General features: G+C 41.0%; 2 protein-coding genes across 2 annotated transcripts in view; one reads left to right on the top strand and one right to left on the bottom strand.

Moving 5' to 3' along the window:
* EXOSC8 (exosome component 8) overlaps nt 1–5,543 on the bottom strand; it is a 24,970-nt gene extending 19,427 nt beyond the window's left edge. The window contains exons 1-5 of the mRNA XM_006837653.1: nt 5,515–5,543; nt 4,505–4,541; nt 4,092–4,155; nt 2,783–2,856; nt 603–648 (exon numbers count right to left, since the gene is read on the bottom strand). Of these exons, the coding sequence (XP_006837716.1) occupies nt 603–648; nt 2,783–2,856; nt 4,092–4,155; nt 4,505–4,541; nt 5,515–5,531 (238 nt within the window). The 5' untranslated portion in view covers nt 5,532–5,543. The remainder of the gene's footprint in view (nt 1–602; nt 649–2,782; nt 2,857–4,091; nt 4,156–4,504; nt 4,542–5,514) is intronic.
* Nucleotides 5,544–10,024: 4,481 nt separating this feature from the next.
* Nucleotides 10,025–19,418, top strand: part of ALG5 (ALG5, dolichyl-phosphate beta-glucosyltransferase) — a 73,574-nt gene continuing 64,180 nt past the window's right edge. Inside the window, exons 1-3 of the mRNA XM_006837699.1 lie at nt 10,025–10,090; nt 16,010–16,181; nt 16,562–16,608. Coding sequence (XP_006837762.1) covers nt 10,025–10,090; nt 16,010–16,181; nt 16,562–16,608 — 285 coding nt within the window. The remainder of the gene's footprint in view (nt 10,091–16,009; nt 16,182–16,561; nt 16,609–19,418) is intronic.

Below are 19,418 nucleotides of genomic sequence, written 5' to 3'. Positions count from 1 at the left end.
ACAGTGGAATGAATGCGGAACTGAAGTTCTCCCATGTAGACTATGATATGATTCACAATAAAACATTAAAAAACAAAAACAGAGGGAATAGAAGCAAATATTGTTGACTGATGATGCATGGAGGGGATTGTAATCATTGCAATGCAACGAAATATGATACAATGAGTATTAAGCCGATGTTCTCCCATGTAAACTATCACTCAATTCACAATAAAAACGTAAAAATAAAGTAAAATAAAACGCTTGTGCCTGGGAAAAAAAATTGATGAATGAAAACCAATGTTTCAGTAAAACAAAATTAATAGTATATTAAAATATACATCCAATATAGCTACCCTACAAATGAAATGTTGCTTCTTTACTCCATAGGTAATAAGTTTGATAAAAGTTAAATTTAGAAAATTCTTTCTTTTGCTTTAAGCAGTTTCTGCTAACACAGGTACAGAAAAGCTTCAGGAATGTCAGCTGTATTGTCATATATTCCTAAATCTTAGTTGAAATAATTCTCTTCAACTCTAACACTTAAATGCTAGGACTTGACTACATAAGTATTAAATGTGTTAAGGTATTTGTATTAAAATTTAAAAAATCATTTAACTTACCTACATATCCTTTATCAGGGGAATCTGTTGGTGGAGCTGCAAATTCCTATAAAAACAAATGCTTCCTATTGAAAGCAGCTAAAAACCATTACAACTACAGTTTAGCTATCAGATATAGAAGGTACTACCAAAGACCATCATCTAGCTAGTTAACTAAATCATCAGTATCTTTTATGCCTGGAATTAAGCCCAGGGCTTAAAACACATAGACTCAACTCCTAACAATAGTACTACACGGTAAGAAAGCAGTATAATATAGTAGACTACGCTACAGTGTTTGTTGTTCATTAAAATACTTAATTTTAAATCTTTTTAAATTTTTCTAATTGGATGTCTGCCCCACCCTTTTCTACTAATTTAGAAAGAATATGAATTTAATCCCCAGGTGACACTGACACAAACAGATTTAGGAAGTGTTGGTATAATAAGGTGCCTTGTTAGCACTGTAGGAGAAGCACTGGATTGTTAACCATAAGATGGGCAGTTCAAACCCACCTGTGACTCTGTAAGAGAAAGATGAAGGTTTCTGCTCCCATAAGGATTTACAGGCTTGGAAACCCTAGACAGTGTCACTGTGAGTTGGAATCCACTCTAGGGCAGTGGGTTTTGGGTTGGGAATAATAAAGGAAACCTGGCGGCACTATAGGATAAGGACTGGACTGTTAACTAAAAGGCTGGCAGTTCAAACCTACCAGATATTCCAAGGGATAAAGATGAAGCTTTCTGTGCCTATAAAGTTTTACAGCTACGGAATCCCTATATAGAGTTGCGATGAGTCAGAATTGACTCAGTGGAAGTGGGTGGGGATGTAATAATCAAAGAGCCCTGGTTGATGCTATGGGTTACGTGTTGGGCTACTGAAGGAAAAGTCAGCTGTTTGAACTCACCAGCCATTAAGCGGGAGAAAGAAGAGGCAATAAGCTTCCATAAAGGTTTACAAACTTGGAAATCCAATGGAGCAGTTCTACTCTGCCTACTGGGGTGCTATCAGTCAGAATCAATTCAATGGCAGCAAAAGCTGAAAGACCTTGGGCAAGTTATTTAACCTCTAACTTCTTCATCTGTAAAAATGGGAAGAACAGTGCCTACTCCAAGGGACCATTATGAGGGTCAAATGAGAGCATGTACCTCTAACTAAGCACCTTACACAAAACCAGATAAGAAATAAATGTTCAAATCTTAATGTTAGTTATCACCCAGTTTTACTGAGGAGGACTTTGAACTTACATTAAATAACCCAATGTAGTATAGTTAAAAGCACAGGCTTTTTTATGTGCTTTTATGAGACAGACTTATGTTTATTTTTATGAGCCTGTGTACCTGGACAAGTTACTGAATCTCATCACAAAGGGGAGAGAAAAAAAATATACCTCAAGTGATAGTGATTGTTCTGAGGACTAAACTGAGTAAATCTGTAAAATAACTAGTGGATAGTCTGAAATACAGCAGGTACCCAGTTAATGATAGCTATTATTTTCTTAAACTTTCCTCTTAACAGACTCAAAGCACTACACATTTCACACAAATTAAATGCCATCAGTAGCTAAAACAATAGTGCCCCAAATCTCGCTTAATTTGCAATCAATTTCCAAAAACAGAGTGGTAAAATTAAAACTTTTATTTTGATACATTTGACAAATGTTCATAAATTACTTATGTTGTTTTAGTTAAGTGCCGTCGAGCGGATTCCGACCTATAGCAACTTTGTATAGGGTTTCCGAGGAGCAGCTGGTGAGCTTGAACCACCGACCTTGCAGTTCAAATGCCTTTGCAGTCTGATGCATTAGCCCACAACGCCACACTGTTGTTGTTGTTGTTGTTAAGTACCGTCGAGTCGGGTCCGACCCATAGCGACCCTGTACAGGGTTTCCGAGGGTGTAAATCCTTACGGGAGTAGAAAGCCTCATCTTTCTCCCGCGGAGCGGCTGGTAGTTTCAAACCGCTGACCTTAAGGTTCGCAGCCCGATTCGTAACCACTACGCTACCAGAACTCCTTACAACGCCACACTAAGAGTCATTAAATTTGGGCTGTATTATCTAATACCAATAAGCTCTTCAGAAATGAAAATACTGAACAACTGACAATTAGCTACCTAATCAAGAGTAAAATTATTAAGTATATATGATAAATATATGGAGTTACTTTGGTAGTTCGTATCAATGATAAAAATTAATCATACCGCTTTTATTCCACAAATTACAGTCGTATTTCCCAGCTTCACTAAAGCAGAACCATCTGCAGTAGTAATTGAACCTGAAAAGACAAGTATTTAGGTAAAATGACAAAGCTCATTAAAAAACAAAATATAGCTATACAATTATCTATATAATAACTAAAATTAAATGTTAACTTCAGATTTCTACAGTCTCAGTTGCTTATGGAAATTTATCTCTAGACTCAGGCATCATTGATTTAAAAATGGTAGCTAGCATGTAGGATTTGGCTGAAATATATTTAAATGGTTCATAAGCCTAGAATTTGGAATTACCATTCATTTGAAATTGGAAAATTCCCTATTTGCAATAAGAGGATTTAATAAGTATTGTTGTTAAGTGCTATTGAGTCAGTTCTGTCTTGTAACAACCCTGTATAAGGTTTCTGAGGAGTGGCTGGTGGGTTTTAATTACCAACCTTGCAGTTAGGCCGTCGAGTTGGTTCCAACTCATAGTGAGCCCATATAGGGTTTTCAAAGACTGGCTGCTGAGCTTGAACCACCGATCTTGCGGTTCAAACCAACCTTCAATCCAGTGCATTAACTCACAGCACCACTAGTCCAGTGCTTATCTTACAGAGCCACAAAATTCCTAAAAATGTATTAGACACATAAGAAACCCACACATTTGTGGTTTTGAAGGAAGGGAGAAAAAACTCTTTGCAGTTACTTTGAAATATAAATGAAGTATTTATCAACTAACAGAGTACTACATTAGCGGAGTGGTTATGAGTCGGGCTGCTAATCTCAAGGTCAGCAGTTTGAAACTACCAACAGTTCCGCAGGAGAAAGCTGAGGCTTTCTGCTCCTGTAAAGATTTACAGTCTCAGAAATCCCATATACGGTTGCTATGAGTCAGAACCAACTCCACAGCACATAACCACCACCACCAGGTTAAAAAAAGAAAGATTTACAAATAAAAATCTCTACTAGTATAAAAATATTCATAGGGAGCACAGTGAATTTGTAGGATAAGCAATAGACTGCAAACCACAAAGTTGTTGGTTCCAGCCTACCAGCCACTTCAGGGGGGAAAGACAGGCCTTCTGCTCCTGCAAAATTTATAGCCTTGGAAACATTATACAACCGACTTAAAGGTATTGAAAAACAAGAAAGTACTGAAAAACAACAAAGTACTAAAAAACAACAAAGTATCATAGTAACTTCAACATCCTATTTTAGAATTCAACAAGTATTCAAAACTAAGAAAAATACTATTTTAAAAACTGATCATAGTAACTTCAACATCCTATTTTAGAACTCAAAATATCCTCACCTATGTTGACAGTGGTGGTTCTGAATTCACCAAGTTCTCTTCCATCAGGACGGCAGTTCTCTTTCTAAATAAATATGTTTAATTAAAAGAAAATATATATTACAATATTGTTATTGTTGAGTGCCTGGGAGTTGGCTGCAACCCATGGCAACCCTGTATAGGGTTTATGAGGAGTGGCCGGTGAGTATGAACTGCCAACCTGGTGGTTCAGCTCTACCGTGCAGTCCTACAGCGCCACACCAGGACTCCTTATGTTACAATATATCCATGTAAATTTTGTACAAAGTAAAGTAAAACACATTAAACCATGTCAATGCAAAATAAGTTTAAATCCAAATGAATTAATTTGATTTGAAATGTGTTCTTAAAGTAAACATATAATACTGCTATTAAAAGACATTAATGTTACTGACCAAAAATCTTCTGTAGTACTCCAGAGGCTCCACAGTTCTGAAAAGCACGAGATAAAACTATCATACAAATTACGGAATCTTAACATCAATCCAAAACCTGGCAAGGATCTTAAGAGTCTGGTAATTCAGCTAATCTTCAAAAATGATAACTAAATTTCCTTTATCAATTCTTATGTATAACACCATGTTGTTTGTTAATAAGTTTCGGTCAGTGGGTTCCACTCAAAGCAACCCTTATAGGATTTCCAAGCAGTGACTGGTGGGTTTGAACTGCCGACCCTGAGGTTAGCAGCAGTTCATTGTTTATCCTATAGGACCATACCAGGGATCCTATAATTGCTTAAGGATGAACGATCAATGCTGATGTATTGAGCTTTATTTTTTTATAGTTATAGGTGGTGGTGGTGGTGGTGGTTATGTGCCATGGAGTCAGTTTGGTCACCTATAAATATTAACAAAAACACCTAGATATTTTCCTTTTCCGTTTTAGTTGTTGAAGGTATCTTTAGGCTCATCATTACTTTGAAATTCCAGTAGTTATTAGATTTGCTACTACATCTTGTTTCAAGAAAATTCAAATACACATATTATTACATCAAGAAATACACAAACATATTTCAATAGAATTGATTTTCTTTGGTGTCCTATTTATTTAAAAAGCAATGCTCTCAGACATTCAGACTTCACCAGATCAGCACAAAAAAGGCTTAACTAAAACCGTACGTACCAGGAACAAACCTTTTAGAATGGTAAGTGAACCTGGCGGCTAGCGATTCAGATGAAACTCACAGGCGTTCGCAGGGGGTTCAAAACCCTGCGAACAAAGTCCGTCCCATCTCCCGTGCCTTCAACGCAACCACTTAGGTCGTTAAATTCGGCCGGGGAAGGTGTGAGGCCCAGACAAGAACGACCTCCAGGTGAGAGGATCTTAGCTCAAACATTAAAGGGTGCCAACACCCAAGCCATCCCTTAGAACACAAAACTCCCGCCCGCCAGCCACGGGCACTTACTTGAACCCAGCCGCCATCTTAGCCCGAGCGCACGTGGTAGCGCGGTCAGTCCTAGCACTTTCCACACGGCACCACACCCATCTCCCGCCTGGGGAGAAGCTGAAGACTGGGATGTGACGGAAGTTGTCCTCGGTCTGCCTGTGGTTCCACGGTCACTAGTGTGACGGCCCTGTAGTATTTCTCGTCTTTGATGTAATGTGGCGAATCTCCTAATAGAGAAATGATGATGTGTCCCTCTTTGGAAACATGCTGCTAGTTCAGAAGGTTTAAGAGGAAGTTGTCGCTGCAGATTAATGGGCTGGATTGCAAGGTCGGTTTGAACCTCACGGCAGCGGTTCAAGCTCACCAGCCGCTCCTCGGAAACTCTACACCAGGTCGCTATGTGTCGGAACCGAAGCAATTGCACATAACAACATAAATTGAGTGTGAAGTCCTGGACCTCAAGGTCGCAATTCAAACTCAGCACATGTCCCTGGGAAAGCCTATATAGGGTGGCAAAGCTTCAAAATGACGCAGGGGCATGAAACCACAACACAAATATTGAGTGTGGAGCATTATACCAATATGTCTGCGTCCTTTTCCATCTCTTAGCCTCTTCCATAGGTGAAGGGCTCCTTGCACCACCACCAGGAAATTACTGAATCTTCTGTGCAACCATTATCCCCATCAGATTAATAAACTTTCTATAGAGCCAGAGATTACTCCAAAGGAGAAGCTTGTATTTTGTAGACTACATCTCAAGGCCTCCACCACCCTCCTAGATAAATACGGGACAAAATCCCTTTGCGTGGAATTAAGGCAGGGAGCCTAGGGAGCCTCTTAAAAAAAAAGTTACTAGGAAAGGAAGATTGCCTCAAGGTCAGGCAGGTTCTTTGGGTCTCTGTTGTATCCCCAGGACCAGACTCAGTGCCTGACCTAGTGCCGGGGACATACACACTGATGGTGGTGGTGATGTGTTGTGGAGTAGGTTCCGACTCATAACGACACTGTATAGGGTTTCCAAGGAGCTCTGGTAGCGTAGTGGTTACAAATCGGGCTGCGAACCTTAAGGTCAGCAGTTCGAAACTACCAGCCGTTCCATGGGAGAAAGATGATGCTTTCTGCTCCAGGAAAGATTTAAAGCCTCGGTGTACAGGGTCGATATGGGTCGAAACCGACTCGATGGCACTTAACAACACCAACAACAGGGTTTCCAAGGCTGTAATAAATCTTTATGGGAGCAGAAAGCCTCATCTTTCTCCCATGGAACCACACTGGTAGTTTCAAACTGCTGACCTTGAGGTTAGCAGCCGGTCTAACCGCTACACTACAGTGGTGGTGGTTATGTGCCGTGGAGTCGGAACCGACTCATAGCGACCCTGTACAGGGTTTCCGAGGCTGTAAATCTTTACAGGAGCAGAACGTAGGCACTCAGTAAATGTTCACTGAGTAGATTCTCGGAGTTGGAAGATTCTAAGAACTGTAGCTCCACAGCCATCCACCCCTAAATCAGAGCAGCTATGATGGACCCAGCTAAGACCTTTCTGTGGCCCAGCCTGCAGTATCTGCTACTCCAAGCCTTCCTGAGACAGGGAGCCTAGAGGGTTTCTTGAAAGATGAAAGACAGAATCACAAGACATTGCCTATTTTAAAATTCACTTACTGTAAACAGACCACCATGGATTTCTGTATTTATTTCCTTGTACAGGCTAGCATGGACTCCTGGTGTGGCGTTATAGGATCAGTACCGGACTGTGAATTGAAAGGTCAGCAGTTCAAACCCACTAGCTAACTGCTCCTGTATATAGGGTCGCTATGAGTCAGAACTGACTTGACAGCACTTAACAACAACTACAGCCTAACTGTTGTGTTACTGTAGGATAATCACTGGACTGCTCACTACAAGGTTTAAACCAGGGGTAGGGAACGTTGGACCCATGGGCCATATGAGCCCATGAAATCATATGGTCTGGCCCTGCCAAGACAACCACAGGCAGGACTCAAAATTCAATAAATCTAGGAGCTTTTTTTCAAGGAGCTGTGGTAGAGTAGTGGTTACGAATTGGGCTACTAATCTCAAGGTCAGCAGTTCAAAACTACCAGCTGTTCTGCGGGAGAAAGATGAGGCTTTCTGCTCACGAAATGATTTACAGCCTCGGAAACCCTGTATAGGGTCGCTATGAGTCGGAAGTGACTCCACGGCACACCACCACCAGGAGCTTTTTTCATAGCAACATAAATTTATATTAAGTGATGTTATAAATATCCAAACAGTCCTTAGCAGAAAAAGGATTTCCCAACCATGGCCCAATGTTGTTGTTGTTAAGTGCTGTCAAGTCGGTTCCGACCCATAGCGACCCTGTACAGGGTTTCCGAGGCTGTAAATCTTTACGGGAGCAGAAAGCCTCATTTTTCTTCCGCAGAACAGCTGGTAGTTTCAAACTACTGACCTTAAGGTTTGCAGCCCGATTCATAACCACTACGCTACCAGAGCTCCTATGGCCCAATAGCAGCTCCTTAAAAACCATATACACGGTTTCTATGAGTCAGAATGACTCAAAGGCACTTAACAACAACAGGCTAACTGGTTTTACCCAGCTAGAAGGAGGACCTTTCCTTGTGGGCAGAGGAAATCACCAGTCACTCCCAGAGGTAGACATGAGGGACACCCTGGAATAAGTATTGTCTTCCCCAACCAACTGAATGTGGAAACCATCAGAAAAATAAATCATTAATATCACATGGAAGTAAAATTTTGCTAAACATAAATTCATAAATGGCTTTAACAGTACATTGCCAGGGAACTGCCAGAGAGTCACACAGCATTCAGAAGAGGACATGGAATAAGGGCCATCATTGCTGACATCAGATGGATCTTGGTTGAAAGCAGAAAATACCAGAAATATTTTTACCTGTACTTTATTGACTATGCAAAGACTTTTGACAGTGTGGATCATGACAAGTTATGGACAATATTGTGGAAAATGAGTATTCTGGGACACTTAATTGTGCTCACGAGGAACCTGTACATAGACCAAGGGGCAGTCATTCACAGAACAAGGGGACACTGAATGGTTTAAAATCAGGTAAGGTATGTGCCAGGATTGTATTTTTTCACCATCCTCATTCAATCTGTATGCTGAGCAAACAATCTGAGAAATTGGACTATATGTAGAAGAATGTGGCTTCAGGATTGGAGGAAGACTCGTTAACAACCTGAGACATGAAGCTGGTAATTTCCAACTGCTGACCTTGAGGTTAAACAGCCCACTACGTAACCACTATGCTACCAGAGCACCTTTTATTAAAGTGGAGGGTCAGCAAAAAAAGAGGGAGACCCTCCAATGAGATGGAGAGACGGGCTGGAACAGTGGCAGAACAATGGGCTCAAGATTGGCAGTAATGGTGAGGATGGGACAGGACCAGGCAGTGTTTCGTTCTGTTGGGCATAGGGTGGCTATGGGTCAGCACCGACTCGATGGCACGTAACAACAGCAACAGGTCCCTTACCAAAGGCCTTTCCCCGTGGAATCCATCTTGAAGAAATGTTGAGAACACAGCCAATTAGCATGGGTCTCCCTGCGTATCCCTATGAATAAACATGAAGCCTTTCCCTACCCAAAACTTTTTAAACACCTGCAAAATCTTTGTTCAGAAGACTGAGATTAAACTTTTTATTAAGCCCTCCTCTTTCCTGTAATAAACCTTTGCTTGTATGGCAACGTAGCATCACCTGACACTTCTTAATCAGGAGAAGGCAAAAGCCCTTCTTGTATGGTGGAGGTGCAATGAACACTCGCAGTAAACAGCATCAATTCTGACTCACAGCAACCCTATAGAACAGAGCAGAACTGCCTAGAGAGTTTCCAAAACTGTAAATCTTTACAGAAGTACATTGTCATGACTTCCTCCTGTATACCTTTAGGTTAGCAGCCCAACACTTAACACATTGTATCACGAAAATCAGAAAACCAACCTCACTGCTATCAAGTTGATGCCAACTCATAGCAACAAAGTGGAACTGCTCCCCAGGGTTTTCAAGACTGTAAACTTTTACAGAAGCAGGTAGCCTCATCTTTTCCCCACGAGATGCTGGTAAATTTGAACTTGCTGTTAGTAGCCCAGTGTTTAACCCAATATACCACCACAGCTCCTAAAATACATCCCGTGAATATCAGATAATATTTTCATGAGTCTGCCCAAAATATTGCACAAAAATTTATTAGTTTATCTAAAAATTAAATTTAAGTGGGCGTCTATATCTTCACCTGTGAAAACTTAACTACCCCCCCCAAAAAAAAAAAAAAACTTAAATACCCACCTAAGGAGTCGCTCCACGGACTGATTTCTCACAGATCAGCGCTTCTTTATCGCGTTGCCACGCGGGGGCGCTGTGACAGGCGGGCGGATAGGCCGGGACCGGCGACACCTCTCTGGAGGCGAGAGGCGGGCCAAGCCGCGCTTCCGCGTGTGTGTATTGTAGCGGAATAGAGTAGTGGAAATAGGCCGGGAGGCGCATCTGGCATGGAGGATGGCACCGTTCTTGCTGCAGCTGGTGGTTCTCTTCGCGGTGCTGGCGCTCGCAACCCTGATATTGGTGAGGACGGGGGTTTGGGACCGACCCGGGTCTGGGCTCACCGCTCTGCTGGAGGCTCTGCTTCGGCTCCCAGAATGTTCCCTCCGGAGCAATACTAGCTCTTCCTTACAATCCTTGACCCCAGAATTTTTCTCCCAGAGTTTCACTCCCCCTCTCTCGGGGTCTTTATTTTTCTTTGGTGACTCCTGTTAAACATTGCGACGCGCCCACCCAGCCTGCCCTTCCCGCCCCACTCGCCAGGACCCCTGCCCACTCTCCTTGTCAGCTTCGACCCCTACCAAGAGCCGCTCCAAGGCTTTCAGCCTCAGCTGTTGTGGCTACCTTGTGGGGAAGGTCTTAGACCCAAAGACGGTATGTGCTTCCTGGACTCTTGTGCTGATGTGGTTAAGCAAATAAAAAGTGATGACGAAGCATTGAAAGGAGCCATCCAGTACAGATTGGAGTAAATCTGGTTCAAGAAGATCCACTAAGGACAGTGTGTGAGCAGGAAAGATGAGGCTTAGACTCATATTACCTTGTCTATGGGTTGTATGCCCCGTAATTAAACAACCTGCGTTATTATTCTGCTTCTAAAAGAAACATAATAAACTCAAATTCAGATTTTATTTGCCATTATTCAGGAAATTCAACATTTAAAAAAACTTTTTGTGAATTGAGTGAGGGTTTACAGACTAGATCATCAGCGTTGCTCAACAACTCAAGACACTTTTTTTCGTCTCTGATTACAATCCTCTCCATGCTACATTATCCAGGTTGTTGTTGTTGTTATGTGCCGTGAAGTCGGTTCCAACTCATAGCGACCCTGGACAGGGTTTCCGATGCTGTAAATCTTGGAGTAGAAAGACTCATCTTTCTCCCACGGAACAGCTGGTAGTTTCGAACTGCTGACCCTGAGACTTGCAGCCCAATTTGTAACTTCTACACTACCAGAGCTCCATTGTTGTTGTTAAGTGCCGTTGAGTGGATTCCGACCTCCATTACCTCCCTGTAATTGCTATTTGCATTCAACCCACCTTCCCATTCCTTTTCAACTTTGTTCTTAGGCATATGTTGGTTGCCCTTTTGATTTTGAATGATTGACCATTCCTTGGTGAACATACCTTGCTAGTGTTGCCCCCCACTCCCCTCCAATAAACCCAGCTACTGCTTGGCTGAAAATTGGACTGCAAGGTTGAGTTCCTTTCCAGACTGAAGGGTGGTCAAGGTCCATAGTCATAGGTTCCTCCAGTCTCTTTCTAACCAGTAAAACCCAGTCTAAAATAATTTTAAGTCTTGTTCCACATTTCCTCCCAGTCTATCTGGGTTCCTCCAGTATGATCCTTTTCAAGGCAGTTGGTAGTGGTAGCTGGGCCCTGTCTAGTTCTTTTGGTCTCAGAGTCATGGACTCATGTGTTCCATTAACCCATTGACCTAATTGATTCCAAGCCTCTTCAGCTTTTATCACTCTTCTGTTTGTGGAGAGACGAATACCTGTACCTTAGACAGCCATTCATGTACTTTCAAAATCCCAGAAGCTACTCACCCTTGCAGGATTTAAAACATTGTCTCGGTGGACTATGTTATGCCAATTGACAATGGTGTCCCCTGAGACTATGGTCCTGATGCCCCAGGACCACTAACTCATTGCCCTAAAATGCTTGATAAAATCTAGGAAATTTTCATCCTTTTGCTTGCTGTATGCTCCACCACATTCATAGCTGTGTTTGCATGAAAGGTAAATACTCATATACAAATAGGCTCTTTAAAATTCTTATATATTTGTGGGATATATAAATATATCTTATTATTCCTTCCTTACCCATTGATCCTGAATCCATGTATCTACCCACAGAACACTGTTGTTCCAAGGTTTTCATATATCTCTATTTGTCTCCCTGTGTCTTCACCTATCTTCATCATTCTCTCACCCTCCCCCTTCTTGTATATTGCCCTCCAGTCTACTAAGTTAATATGTATCTACCCGTTAGCCAGTGAATTAATCACTCTCCCTGTCCATCCACCCCTGGTAACCATCAAAGACTGTTTCAATATGGAAACCTTTTCTTAAGTTTTTACAATTATGATCTCATACAATATTTGTCCTTTTGTGACTGACTAATTTCACTCAGCATAATATCCTCCCGGTTCATCCATATTATGAGGATGAACACTTTTCATCATTATTGAACATTATTCATCGTGATGAACAGATTCATCATTATTCTTCAGCATTGCATAATATTCCATTGTGTGTATGTACCAAAGTTTATTTATCCATTCTTCCATTAATGGGCACTTAGGCTGTCTTTAGGAGTCCTGGTGTGGTGCTTTGGGATAGTGCACTGGACTGCAAAGTCAGCTTGAACCTCAAGGTTGGCAGTTCAAGCTTATCAACCACTCCTCGGAAACCCTATACAGGGTCGCTGTGGGTCGGAACCGACTTGACAATGGCACTTAACAACAACAACAATGGTTAATGGGTGAGTCCTGGTGTGGTGCTGTGGTTTAATGTGCTGGATTGCAAAGTCTGTTTGAACCACAAGGTCAGTGGTTCAAGAACGCTCACCAGCAACTCCTTGGGAACCCTATACAGGGTCACCATGGGTCAGAACTGACTCAGTAGCACTTAACAACAACAGCAGTTTAATGACTGAACATTTCTTCATATGTTTGTTGGTTGCCTGCATGTCTTCCTTGGTGAAGTGTTTTTTCATGCCCTGTGTCCATTTTTTATTGGATTGTTTGTCTTTTCTCTTATAAAGGTGTTGTAATTTTCTATGAATTTTAGATACTAGTCCTTTGTCTGGTATGTTGTTGCAAAAACTTTTCCCAGTCTGTGGACTTCTTTTTACTATCTTGACGAAATCCTTGATGTACATAAATGTCTAGTTTTTAGGAGGTCTAGTCTCCTATTTTGTCTTCTACTGTTATTTTGTAATGTTTGATAGTATATGTATGCTATGTATTGGTGGTGGTGGTTGTGTGCTATGGAGTTGGTTCCGACTTATAGCGACATGATATAGATAGGGTTTCCGAGGCTATAAATCTTTACTGGGGCAGAAAGCCTCATCTTTCTCCTGAGGAACAGCTGGTAGTTTTGAACTGCTGAACGTGAGATTTGCAACCTTACTCGTAACCACTATGCTACCAGAGCTCCTTATGCTATATATTGTTGTTGTTGTTGTTGTTAAGTGCCGTTGAGTCGATTCCAACCCATAGCAACCCTGTATAGGGTTTCCAAGTAGCAGCTGGTGAGCTTGAACCGCAGACCTTACAGTTCAAATGACTTTGCAGTCTGATACATTAGCCCACAATGTCACACCAGGACTCCATGAAACAAGACCCATATTTGACTATCTCACACCATATACAAAATGTAGACTCAATGTGGATTAAAGTTCAAAATGTGAAACCTAGAACTATAAAGATCATCAATGAAAAAATAGGGTCAAATTTAGGGGTTCTAATCCTGGTGTGGCGCTGTGGGTTAATGTGCCAGACTGCAGAGCCATTTAAACTGCAAGGTCAGTGGTTCAAGTTCACTAGCTGCTCCTTGGAAACCCTATACAGGGTCGCTATGGATCAGAACCGATTCGACAGCACTCAACAACACCATATATATGTGTGTGTGTGTGTGTGTGTGTGTATAGGAGCTCTGGTAGCGTAGTGGTTACGAATTGGGCTGCGAACCGCAAGGTCAGCAGTTTGAAACTGCCAGCTGTTCCGCGAGAGAAAGATGAGGCTTTCTGCTCTTGTAAAGATTTTACAACCTCGGGAACCCTGTACAGGGTTGCTATGAGTTGGTTCTGACTCCATGACACATAACCACCACCACCACCATACAGTGGTGGTGGTTATATGCTATATATTGGGACTCTTAAATTTGACCCTATTTTTTCATTGATGATCTTTATATTTCTAGGTTTTACATTTAGATCTTTAATCCATGTTTAGTTTGCTATTTGTATATGCTGTGAGATAGTCAAATATGGGTCTTGTTTCATTTTTCTGCAAATTGATTTCCACTTTTGCCAGCATCATTTGTTGAAGAGACTATCACTTTCCCATTAAATGTGTTTTGGCCTTTTGTCAGAGATCAGTTGACTGTATGTGGATGGGTTCTCGATTCTGTTCCATTGATCTATTATATCGTTCGTTGTACCAGTACCAGGCTTTTTTTTAACCAATGTGACTATGTAGTAAATTTTGAGATCCGGAAGTGAGAGGTCTCCAACTTTGTTCTTCTTAAGCAGTGCTTGGTTTATCTTAAGTCTCTTTTCTTTCCATACGAAGTTCATTATAAATTTTTCCATCTCTAAAGAGTCGCTGGAGAAGGATATCATGTTTGGTGAGGTGGAAAGTCAGAGAAAAAGAGGAAGACCCCCCCCCCTCCAGCAAGATGGATTGGCAAAATGACAGCATCAGTGGGGTCAAACGTGACAATTGTGAGGTTGGCCCAGGACTAAATAGTGTTTCATTCTGCTGTGCACAGGGTCTCTATGAGTCGATCCCAACTTGATGGCACCTCACAACAATAACAAAAGAATGATGTTGGAATCTGAATTGAGATTTTGCCACATCTATAGATTGTGTTGGGTAGTATTGACATTTTCACAGTGCTAGGTGTTTCTGTCCATGAGCCTGGTATATTCGTCCATTTTTGTAAATCTCTTTTAGTTTCTTTTAGTAGTGTTTTATAGTTTTCTTTGTGTAGGCCTTTTGTTTCTCAACTTAGATTTATTTATTTCTAAGTATTTCATCTTTTGGAGTCCTGGTGTGACACTGTAGGATAAGTAATGGATTGCAAGGTTAGTTTGAATTACAAGGTTGGCAGTTCAAACCCATCAGCCGTTCCTTGAAAACCTTATAAAGGGTCACTATTAGTCGGAACCGACTCAATGGCACTTATCAACAACAACATTTCATCTTTTGGGTGGCTTTTATAAATGGTATTGTATTCCTAATTTCCTTTTGAGAGCTGTCTTTATTAGCATAGAGAAATCCAATTGATTTTTGTATATTGATACAAAAAACATTTTAAACATTTCCTGATCTGTAAGTAATAGAAAAATTGCCAAGTGAATTTACCCTACATGATTTGGAATGAGCTTGAATTCTATTTAATAAATGGAGAGATGCCACCCTTTACATTCAGATTAGCAGCCTGTAAGGAGCTCTGGTAGTGTAATGGTTACAAATCGGGCTGCTAATCTCACACTCAGCAGGTTGAAACTACCAGCTGTTCCGTGGGAGAAAGATGAGTCTTTCTGCTCCCTTAAAGATTTACATCCTCGGAGATCCTGTACAGGGTCACTATGAGTCATAACCAACTCCACGGCTCATCACCACCACCATAGTACTGCCAGGATGGGACCTCACTGTGTGTGCATGCTGGGGATCAAGTTTGCAGGACACCTGAGAGTGGACTGGATTTCCATAATTGCTGTTCTCTACTAGATCTGGAAGTCAAGAGAACTGAGAGGCTTCTTGGGGAATGACAAGTGTGAAGAGACAAAGACCCTCTTAGGCATTAGTGTCACAGTAAATGACTAGGTAAAAAGGACAGTCATCAGTTCATAAGTTGGGTATTTAACTCTTCTAATTTTAGAGTCACTGTTAGACCATTTTTAAGGAACTAAAAACAAAGTGAATACCAAACCCTAGTAGCTGTTGAGTTGATTCCCTGTGTGTCAGAGTAGAACCTGAGCACCATAGTGTTGACAGTGGCTGATTTTTTTCAAAAGTTGATTGCCAGACCTTTCTTTCAAGTTGCCTTTGGGTGGAAGCAAATTAGTTAGCAGAAAACTCGATAATCATCCAGAGACTCCAGAGAGTGAGTATTGTACCACTCAAAAAAAAATCACATAAATGGTATATTCTAACAAAACCTGTTTAAAAGATCCACATAACATGATTTCTTTTGTACATGTCTGCTTTTAGATTTCCTTTGTTGCATTTATAACTGCTATGAAAATGACACAGTTTCATCAACATGAAGATGAGAAGTTCTTCTTAAATGCCAGCGGCCAGAAGGAATCTTTACCCAATATACGGGACTCACCTACCAAACAACTTTCTATTGTCATACCTTCATATAATGAAGAAAAACGGTGTAAGCACTATTTGAATTTTTTATAAGGAATACTTTGAGGAGAAAAGAAATTGTAAGTTACTGTCTTTGCCAGAACATTAATAGATGTGGGCTGTGATGAGTTACATTAGTTGGTGATTGTTGTAGTTCAGAAGAGAAATAAATGAATATTAACTGTAATGAACATAAGCATGAAGAAATAGGACTGAATATGTTCTGGAAAAGTAACAAGCAAGATGTAAACAGAAGACAGAGGAAGACATTTCAAATGGGAATGGCCATTGGGGCAAATCCCAGAGAGGACAGATTATTCAGAATTTTTCTATGCATAAACTGAGTGTGCTAGGGCTTGGTGGTTCATTTTTCAAAAGTGATTTTAAAGTTGTTTTTTTCTCTTTCAGTGCCTGTGATGATGGATGAAGCTATGGGCTATCTAGAAAAAAGACAGGTACCACGTTATCTCTTTCACTGTGATGTCTCCATTAAAACTAGACCAGATCATCCTGGCTGAGTCCATTCAGAGAGGCAGGACTAGCTGACTACCCCAACCCCACCCCGAGCAAGTCAACACCAGTCGTCATGGACAGTCCTGATTGCTGCATCACCAGCCTCTGAATTTGTAGTTGACCATCAGCCTTTAACAGGCAAGCCCAGCACGTAGTACACCACCCAGGACGAACCAGAAAGTCAAGTTTCTTTATGTATCTCCTACACTCTTTTTGGAGTCCTGGTGTGGCACTATGGGCTAATGCGTCAGACTGCAAAGTTGTTTAAACTGCAAGGTCGGTGGTTCAAACTCACCCGCAGCTCCTTGGAAACTCTATACAGGGTCACTATGGGTCAGAATCGACTTGACCACAATTAACAACAACAACACTCTTTTTATTTTCTCTTGATATATTTAAGATTGAGTGACAGCATATATCTACAGACTTTGTATGGAGATACAATGCTGTTTTTCCCTTTGTGACTTTTTATGAGAAGGGTGTATTTTTCAAAGTTTTAGAATTAGAGTGAAATGATTTTGTATTCCTTTATTTTCAAGAAACTCTCCTAAAATAGTGTTCTCTTCTTTTCCTGATATAAAGAGAAAGACAAGCCCCTCTTATAACATCAGCTGCTATTGGAATCTTGGAGAGTTTAACAATGAAGTAAACTATGGCGGGTTTTTTGTTTTTAACTTTTACTGTAAATTGAGTGAAGGTTTGTTTACAGAGCAGATCATGAGGTTTACATTCAACATATCATACATTTCATCCATCTCAATGATTACAATTCTCTTAATGTAACATCACCCCTTAATCTTACGTCACACACTTCTTGCCAATGCTTTTCATTTTCATTCCTCCTTCTTCCCCAGCCCTTATGAATTTTGTCCTTAGGTAAATGCTGCCCTTTTGATCGTGAGTGGTTCACCATTCGATGGTGTGTATGCCTCCCTAGTGTTGTTGTTTACCCCTATTGCTTCACTGAAATTTGTGCCACAGAGGTGAGCTCAGTTCCAGACCTGAATCTTTTTTATGATTCTGAGTTTTAGTTTCACATTATCTCCCACTCTATACAGGACCTTCTAATACGGTCCCTTTCAGGAAAATGGAATTTTTTTTTTAAATGCCTCGGATTGATTTACTTTTATTTGAGTTTGTGTGTGTGTGTGTGTGTGTGTATAAAAGAAAGGTACAAGATTTATTGACATGTTGTTAGGTACCATCGAGTTGGTAATGACTCATAGCGACCTTATGCACAGCAGAACGAAACACTGCTCGATCCTGGGCCAACCTCACTATTGTTGCCATGCTTGAGCCATTGATGCTGCCACTTTGCCAATCCATCTCGCTAGGGGTCTTCCTCTTTTTCTCTGACCCTCCACCTTACCAAACATGATAACCTACTCCAGAGACTGGTCTCCCTCCTGACAATATGTCCGAAGCATGAGAGATGAAGTTTGGCCATCCTGGCCTCCAAGGAGCATTCTGGCTGCACTTCTTCCAACACAAATCTGTTGGTTTTTTGGCAGCCCATGGCACTTGCAATATTCTCCAACACAATATTCTCCTCCAACACAAAAGCCTCCATTCTTCCATGGCCTTCCGTATCAGTCTCCAGCTTTCACATGCACATGAGGCTATTGAAAATACCATGGCTTGGGTTAGGTGTACCATAGTCTTCAAGCTGATATCATTGCTCTTCAACACTTTAAAAAGGTCTTGTGCAGCAGATTTGCATAATGCAATACTTCGTTTGATTTCTTGACTGCTGCTTCCATGAGTGTTGATAGTTGATCCAAGAAGAATGAAGTCCTTGACAACTTCAATCTTTTCTCCATTGATAAGAATGTTGTTTATTGGTTCAGTGGTGAGGACTTTTGGTTTTCTTTACGTTGATACGCAATCCACACCAAAGGCTGTGCTCTTTGATCTTCATCAGTAAATATTTTTTAAGTCTTCTTCACTTTCAGCATGCAAGGTTGTATCATCTGTATATCACAGGTTGTTAATGAGTCTTCCTCCAATCTTGATGCCAAGTTTTCTTCATAGAACCCAACTTCTTGGATTATTTGCTCAACATATAGGTTGAATAAGTATGGTGAAAGAATACAACCCTGTCCTACACGTTTCTTAATTTTAAACCTTTCAGTGTTTCCCGTGTTCTGTTCGAACAACTGCCTCTTGGTCCATGTACAGATTCTTCATGAGCACAATTAAGTGTAACGTAATACTCCGCAGTGTTGTCCATAGCTTGTCATGATCCACACAACCAAAAGCTTTTGTGTGGTCAATAAAGCACAGGTAAACATCTTTCTGATATTCTCTGCTTTCAGCCAAGATCTATCAGACATCAGCAATGATATCCCTCGTTCCACGGCCTCTTCTGAATCTAGCTTGAACCTCTGAAAGTTCTCTGTCAATGTATGATTGTAGCAGTTTCTGTATTACCTTTAGTAACACTTTCCTCGCATAGAATATCAAAGATATTGTCCGATGATTTCTGCATTCAGTTGGGTTACCTATCTTTGAAATGGGCACAAATACGGATCTTTTCCACTCAGTCAGCCAGATAGTTGTCTTCCAAATTTCTTGGTCTAGATGATTGAGTGCCTCCTGTGCTGCCTCACTTTCTTAAAATATTTCAATTTTTATTCCATCAATTCCTGGTGACTTGTTCATTGCCAAATCCTTCAGTGCAACTTGGACTTCCTCCTTTAGTATCATAGGCTCTTGATCATATGCTATCTCTTGAAACGGTTGAACAGCAACC

This window comes from Chrysochloris asiatica, unplaced genomic scaffold (genome assembly GCF_000296735.1).
Source record: "Chrysochloris asiatica unplaced genomic scaffold, ChrAsi1.0 scaffold00022, whole genome shotgun sequence".
Classification (NCBI taxonomy): Eukaryota; Metazoa; Chordata; class Mammalia; order Afrosoricida; family Chrysochloridae; genus Chrysochloris; species Chrysochloris asiatica.
This window is presented reverse-complemented; position numbering and strand designations above follow the sequence as displayed.